Source organism: Octopus bimaculoides, chromosome 19 (assembly GCF_001194135.2).
Source record: "Octopus bimaculoides isolate UCB-OBI-ISO-001 chromosome 19, ASM119413v2, whole genome shotgun sequence".
NCBI classification, from domain to species: domain Eukaryota; kingdom Metazoa; phylum Mollusca; class Cephalopoda; order Octopoda; family Octopodidae; genus Octopus; species Octopus bimaculoides.
The window spans coordinates 36,893,644-36,901,642 of NC_068999.1; the positions used below are offsets into that span (position 1 = coordinate 36,893,644).

General features: G+C 36.8%; 1 protein-coding gene across 1 annotated transcript in view; it reads left to right on the top strand.

Annotated features, from left to right (window-relative positions):
- LOC106871773 (T-complex protein 1 subunit beta) overlaps positions 1 to 7,999 on the top strand; it is a 20,602-nt gene that overhangs the window by 1,819 nt on the left and 10,784 nt on the right. Inside the window, exons 2-7 of the mRNA XM_014918412.2 lie at positions 2,436 to 2,513; positions 3,774 to 3,839; positions 3,983 to 4,097; positions 5,247 to 5,323; positions 6,146 to 6,258; positions 7,434 to 7,560. Coding sequence (XP_014773898.1) covers positions 2,436 to 2,513; positions 3,774 to 3,839; positions 3,983 to 4,097; positions 5,247 to 5,323; positions 6,146 to 6,258; positions 7,434 to 7,560 — 576 coding nt within the window. The remainder of the gene's footprint in view (positions 1 to 2,435; positions 2,514 to 3,773; positions 3,840 to 3,982; positions 4,098 to 5,246; positions 5,324 to 6,145; positions 6,259 to 7,433; positions 7,561 to 7,999) is intronic.

Genomic DNA, 7,999 nt, shown 5'->3' on the forward strand with positions numbered 1-7,999 from the left:
AGAATCCGAACTCTAAAATTGTTACACACATAGATACGCACAGCGTAATTTATTATATAAACAATATATGCGTATAAATTACGATTAAACCGGATGAAATATGTCACAGGGAATAACATTTTTATGATCGGCCAGCAGTAACTCTATTCAGCTGAATAGACGTCAGTGATTGGTTGAAATTACAGAAATACGACAACTTTAACATGAAATAACTTGCGATGTACGTTTTTTTGTTAAGAAGACTAAAAGAAAAAGATGTTTTATATGACACATTCTACCAGTGTCCCAAGTTTCAAAGTGTTTCGTTAAGAAAATACTGGTGCCCCCGTTTTGAACAAGATCCCATGCTAGAAATAACAGCCAAATCTCACTTGTCACTTCTAACAGCACACACACCCTACACGATGTTATCTTTATCCCCTTATTCTTAGTTAAGACTCAATTCACCAACATTACAACCCATCTGTTCTTCAGTCTTAATCTATGATGTTTGTTATTTTGTAATAATAATGGCTACCCGTTGATATAAAATGACACATAGAAGGCAAACTCTTTGCCTGCTTTCTCCGTAAGTATGTTACTATCCATTGGTGTAAAATGACATTGTACGACACACACTCTGTGTATGAGTGTAGGCATAGCTGTGTGGTTAAGAAGTTTGCTTCACAACTGCATGGTTTTGAATTTCAATTCCACTGTTCAGCACATTAAAAAAGTGTCTTCTATTAGTTTTACCAACACCATGTGGATAAAATTTAGTAGGGGAAACAATGGAAGCCTGTTAGCTTGTTTTATATATATATATATATGGTACTACTAAAGCAGCGTGGTCCTGAACGCGCAGTCGCGCGTCCGCGGTAGCTAGTCGTGAGTGGTCGATCCTAATCCTAACCCTATCCCTAACCCTAAACACGTATTCATTTGCGCACACGCACTTTTTGTAGGATCACCCACTCACGACTAGCTTGTGCGTTCAGGACCACGCTGCTTTAGTAGTACCTATATATATATATATATATATATATATATATATATAAATGCACACACACATAGAAGCAAATCAAAAATAAAAACAGTCTAAAAGACATATATTGTATGTATTAGATTGTTGCTCAGTTTAAGATGGAAGAAAGAAGGGGTATGACATTTCATGCTTGGCTCTTCATTAGAAAGAGAAAAGGTTATATATACACTCACACACACATATGGTTACTCTCCATCTTTTGGTAATGAGGATTTAGTTTGATCAACTGAATTTGCATATAAGTAGCCAAGCATTCCATAATGCTTTTAACATAATACTCAAGTAGAATCAGCATGTCACTGTGTGTGACAAGGCTATACCTTTTTTAAATTACAAATACCATCCACCCAATAAGCTTCTATATGATTTTCTATCTACTCTGTTTCACTCACAAGGTATGGGTTGATCTGAGGCTATAGAAAATTACATTTGCTCAAGATACCGCACGGTGGGATTGAGCCCAAGATCTCTTGGTTGCAAAATGAATTTCCTAGCCATCTGGCCATACTGCACCTGCATGTGTGTCTGTTCAACTCATAATTGTAAGGTCATGGGTTTGATTTGCAGTGACATGTTGTGTCCTTGAGCAAGTCACTCTATTTCACATTGCTATGGTTCACTCTCCTGGCAAAAAATGAGTAGCACCTGAAATTCAAAAAGCCCAGCCTTGTCACAAAAGTACTTGGCTTAAGAACTAGTATCAATGTAATTGGCTAAAACCCTTAAAGGTGATGCCCTTAACTTAGTATATGCTGAGACTGAAATACCTGTTTGACATAGAAATAGATGTTGAAGTTAATTATTTACTTAAATCTTTTCACATTCTTGATTATTTTAAAAAGTAAAACGGAAATTCACAGGAGTGGCTGTGTGGTAAGTAGCTTGCTTACCAACCACATGGTTCCGGGTTCAGTCCCACTGCGCGGCACCTTGGGCAAGTGTCTTCTACTATAGCCTCCGGCCAACCAAAGCCTTGTGAGTGGATTTGGTAGACAGAAACTGAAAGAAGCTCGTCGTATATATGTATATATATATATATATGTTTGTGTGTCTGTGTTTGTCCTCCTAGCATTGCTTGACAACCGATGCTAGTGTGTTTATGTCCCCCGTAACTTAGCGGTTCGGCAAAAAGAGACCGATAGAATAAGTACTAGGCTTCCAAAGAATAAGTCCCAGGGTCGATTTGCTCGACTAAAGGCGATGTTCCAGCATGGCCGCAGTCAAATGACTGAAACAAGTAAAAGAGTAAAGAGTAAGTAGTATATTCATTAGAAATATGGTCACAAACAGGTTAATGGGATAATAGGTGAAATCCCTAAGTAGTAAAATTACTGTTTGGTACAAATTTTTTGAACATGTGTTTATAACATTATTTAATGTGTGTTGTTGTTTTTCTATTTTATTACAACAGAATTATATCAATCCAATGAATCCTGTTCAGATTCTCAGCTCTGGTGCTGAGGAAGAAAAGTCTGAAATAGCTCGTCTTGTAAGTATCTTGGATGAATCTCTTCCTGTAAATTAATTGACAATATTTCAGTTGTTTTTAAAGCAGAATTGTAAGCACACAGGGCAAAAACTTGGCAGCATTTCGTCTTTATGTTCTGGGTTCAAATTCCACTGAAGTCAACTTTGCTTTTCATCCTTTCAAGATCGATAAAATAAGTACCAGTTGAATACTGGGGTTAATGTAATTGACTTACCCCATCCCCGAAGTTGCTGGCCTTGTGCAAAAATTTGAAACAATATTTCGATAGTTTTTGGTTTCTTTATATGATTTAAATAGTGTGGGGGTTTTGGTCATACACAAAATTCATTATATTCCTTGGAAAAATATCTAATGATAGATATTTTCACTGAGTATGATCAGTAATTGGACAATTTGTTTTCTATTTTTCTTCAGACATTTTGTTAAAAGAAATAGCATTCTTAATGAGCTAAGATTTACTAATTCAACCATTTAGCATTCAGATCAGTCTGTCAAATGCAATGCTTAATTCTTTTCATTGTTTTGAATTGACCATGAACTATCTCATAGCTTTGAGATCTCAGTGATGTGATTGTTTTAGTTTTAGAATGACATTGTAGGATGTGTGTGAGAAGCCAGATCTTGCTGGTTTGGAGATAAAACAGGTAGAATATTTTGTCCGAATATAGCTGGTTTAAAAGCTAAAGAGTTAATATTATCTTGAGATCTAAAATTGTTAAAATGTAAAATTGATCCAGTGTTGATTTCATCCTTAATGACACTTTAATAATGCAACCATGAATGTGTGCTTCAGAAATTTGGTTCAGTCCCTATTTTGTAATTGCTTGGTGCCCATCATGAGTTTGTAAGTGTATTGGTGAAAAATCATTAGTCTCCCACTTGTAGATATTTCAGCAGGAGGAATTGAAATCAATACTTGTGCAGCTTCTACCTACACTGATAACTGAATAGTAATATATAGTGTCTTGGCTATGGTGACCAAGTATTGCAGTTCAATCTAAATATATATATATATCACACAATAAAGAATTAATAATAGTATTGTTTCTTGTAAAGGCAACAAGAAAAGTGCAGGAAAAATGCTTAGTGGTATTTTGTCAGTCTTTACTTTCTGCTGAGGTTGACTTTGCCTTTTATCCTTTTGGGGGGTCAATAAAATAAATACCAGTTAAACTCTGGGGTTGTCACAATTTGAAACCAATATTATTCCTTGTTTTAGACAATCTGTAAATTGATCATGATTTTCTCCTCCTCTTTCAGTCATACTTTGCTGGCGCTATTACTATTGGAGATGTAGTAAAAAGTACTCTGGGACCAAAAGGAATGGTAAGAATTCACTTTTTCTTAGATTAATGCAAAATTATTGTTTTGCTTTCTCGAAACTCAGAAGCTCTTCTGATTTACTTCTAATTGCTGATTATAATCAAGTTTTACTGTATCATGTTTGTTTCTATTTTGCTCTTTGCTAGGATAAAATCTTATTGAAGCAAGGCAGAGGAGAAAATGCCATTGAAGTAACCAATGATGGTGCCACTATTCTTAAGTCACTTGGAGTTGATAATCCTGCAGCAAAGGTTCTTGTTGGTAAGTGTTCGTGTTTTACTGTACAATTTTTAGCCCTAGGTCATTTCTGATCAATCAGACCTATGAGCAAAGGTGTTCCAGACTTGACCATCATGTCTTTTTGGGTGCATGTCAAGGACTACAGTGTCTAATGCATCTTTCATGTTTTTAAAACAGAAATATATTGAGAGATCTGTTATATGTTGCTTACCTAAACTGATGGTAAAGTTACTAGAAGCTTTTTGCACAATGCTAAACTATGTAGAGGAAGTACATGGTTACCCAACTGGATGGAAATGGTGATGAAGTGCCAGGACATCCTTACAAGGAACAGGTATCAGAACATAGATGGGATGGGATGGTAGAGTAAGAAAGTTGTAGCTGCCCCAAAACAATGCATAAGGCAATAGGCAATAAATGAACCTATTGGTTAAGCCAAAAGCGAAATTACCATCCACTTCCTTGTCTTACATGAGTAGCCAAGTATCTCCTGTAGTAAGAAAGCTGTCCCTGGCACACAGCCACTTCTCTCAGTTCCTCTCCCCCTCTCAACTGAGATGTCCCTGACTTGCAAGCCACTCAGTGACCCTGGGGTACTGGTACCACATAAAAAGCACCCAGTGTACTCTGTAAAGTGGATGGGGCAGCTGGCCGTAAAAAACAACACCAGCATGGAAAACGAGTGTTAAATGATGAGGAAGAGGAGTAATAATTAGAACAAGTTAACTAGCAAAGTGTGTGTGCATTGAAGTTTGAATGGTTGGTATTAGGAAGGTCATTCAACCATAAAAACACTGCCAAAACAGACACAGTAGCCTAGGGTAGTTTTCTACCTGGCCAGCTCCTGTCAACCATCCTACCCATGCATGCATAGAAGATTGACATTAAACGATAATGGTGATGATGATTGAGGACTAATTGTCTCTTGACATTATGGTGTTGGGGATTTGTAGTATTCATGCCTCCCTGGAGTCTTATGGTATGTTATAGCCACAACTATTAAATTGTATGCTTCACAAGAAACTCACTCATTGTTGTAAGCTGCTTGTCACCAGTAATATTCTGGTTCTACACTGTGAAAAAGACTTTGCGTTATACTTGAAAGTTATTGAGATAAATGGAATTCATCTGTATAAATCTTTTTTTTTTATCATTGTTTCCTTGTTGCAGATATCTCCAGAGTTCAAGATGATGAAGTTGGTGATGGTACCACATCAGTTGTTGTTTTGGCTTGTGAACTTTTAAAGGTAAAAGTCTAAATCAACCAAATATCTTGCATGTTTTGTGTATCATAAAGCCAGACTGTTGATCTCCTAGTTTACAGGTTCAAACCTTACTGCATCCATTAGCCTTACTCTCTAGATAGGGGACTAGCAGTAAGAAGGATATACAGTTGCTGAATAAAATATTTTACTCCAAAGAAAACCTGCCACCCAGACATCTGCTTGAGTATATGACTTTTCTACTTGACTGCTGTTTAACCTCAAGTTAGCTCTGATTAAACAGTTGTATACATGTATACAACATTGGTTTTTCTGGAACCTTCTGTTCCAAAGCTATTCCAGATTACCAATTTTTATGAACCAGGAATGGTCACTACGATGAATACACTCTAGATTAAATAATTAAATTAACTTAAATAATGTAGCTCATTGGTAGAGTGTTCGCTTTGGTGTGTGAAAGGTTCCAGGTTCACTCCACAGCCTTAAGGCTGAAATGCATGAAAGAATAAAAGAATTAGTAAGAACGATATACGTTTTATTAATACTTACTGTGCAAGGTACCAGTAAACTAGTCTGGCAACCATGAAAATTTGAAGTTCCTGCTATTAATAAGTGCAGATTACAAAAGGTTCAGGACCATCGGTGTCTGAACAGTTGGGGTTGTAGCTGCCACTGCCTCAGTATATGAGAGATGACATTATCCAGTGTATCCTTGGTAATGGTCATGGCTCTGCTGTTGCTGCCACAAGAATGAAACCTCACTTCCAGATTTGGTATTTTGTTATATAAATGATCCTTTATATTTTTCTCTCACTACATATATCAGTTGCTTATGTTTGTTTTCAGGAAGCTGAGAATCTAATCCGCATGAAGATCCATCCACAGACCATCATTTCTGGATGGAGGAAAGCAACTGCTGTTGCTAGGGAAGCTTTAGAGAAATCAGCAAATGACAACGGGTATGTTTCACACGTCTTTCATCACCACTTACTCAATGTTGTGCACCCATATATGGCCCAGTTCAATATGTCACTTGCTAAATGAACTGTAGGTTACATCATTGTTTCAACCTCCAATTTTCCATTCTTAGTAAGAGTTTATTGAGGTAGATTTTCTATGGCCCTTCCTGTTGCCAATCCATTCTAGTTTCCATGCAAGGTAATATTTCCCCGCAGCCAGACATGTTTTTGCAGAATATTGATAATGACTGAGATTCATTTACAACAAGTAGACACAAATATACATACGTATAAATAAATGTCTATAGATACAAGTTAAGAGTGTCCAGCCATAATAATCCTTTTTCAATTTTCTCGTCTTAGCCATGCCAGCATGGGAAACAGACCAGCTAAATGAACAAACAATAACTATTAGTTATTGTTTGTTCATTTATCTTAACATATTTTTACATTATTAATATAAAAATACATTACATAATTATATTTTTCTATGCTAACAGGCACTGGATGAGTTATTACAATTTATTATTTGGAGTTATTACCTGTTTAGGTGTGTTAGAGACCATGTCTTGCTTGTATGTACACTTTGAGGTGGATCAGCAAGTGTAATGTTTTCTCTCCACCCTACATTGTCTCCATTTGTTTACTCCACCCATCCCACCCCAAGCAAGATTAAAGAGAGTGCCATTGTTTGCTATCTTATAGTTAGGTACAGGCATTGCTGTATGGTTAAGAGTTTTACCTTGTAGCCATGTGGTTTCAGATTTAGTCCATGGCACTCAGTATCTTGGGCATGTGTCTTCTACTATAGCACCAGGCCAATCAAAGCTGTATGAGTAAATTTGTTGGGCAGAAAATGGCAAAAGGCCTGTTATATATGTGTGTGTATGTCTCTTTGACTCAAAGTCAGGTGTTAATTATAAAGAAACATCAGTGTTTGTTTACAATCTTCTTTGAAAAAAATGTCCAGACTAAGGGAGAATATCAGCTCGCTCAACAAGAAGAGCATCTAGCCTTAGAAATCTGCCTCAACAAATTTCGTCTGAGCCATACCAGGCTTGAACAGTTGACTACAGCTTGATGCCTGCATTTCTGCTACTATTAATAACTAATTTTTCCCTGTATGTTGTATCTATATAAAATATACCAATTGCAAATTGTTTCCTTATTTGTAGTAATGATCCTGTAAAATTCCGTCAAGATTTAAAGAACATAGCACTAACAACTCTTGGGTCCAAAATTCTTACTCAACACAGTGACCATTTTGCTGAGCTTGCAGTTAACGCTGTTCTTAAACTCAAGGTATTGTATTGTAGTTATCATTTTGTAATGTGGTATGGCTTTAATCAAAATGCCATGTTGTCTTTAATTACGTCCCTTTATGTTATGAGGCTCAAACACTGTTAATAAAATGTGAGTTCTCTTAGGGTGAAGGATTATCAGAACTGGCAGAGTATCATACTAACTGGTGTGTTGTATTTAGTTTCATTCTGAGTTTGTATGTCACTGATTGTTGCCGTTTCATCATCATCATCATCATCGTTTAACGTCCGCTTTCCATGCTAGCATGGGTTGGACGATTTGACTGAGGACTGGTGAAACCGGATGGCAACACCAGGCTCCAGTCTGATTTGGCAGAGTTTCTACAGCTGGATGCCCTTCCTAACGCCAACCACTCAGAGAGTGTAGTGGGTGCTTTTACGTGTCACCCGCACGAAAACGGCCACGCTCGAAATGGTGT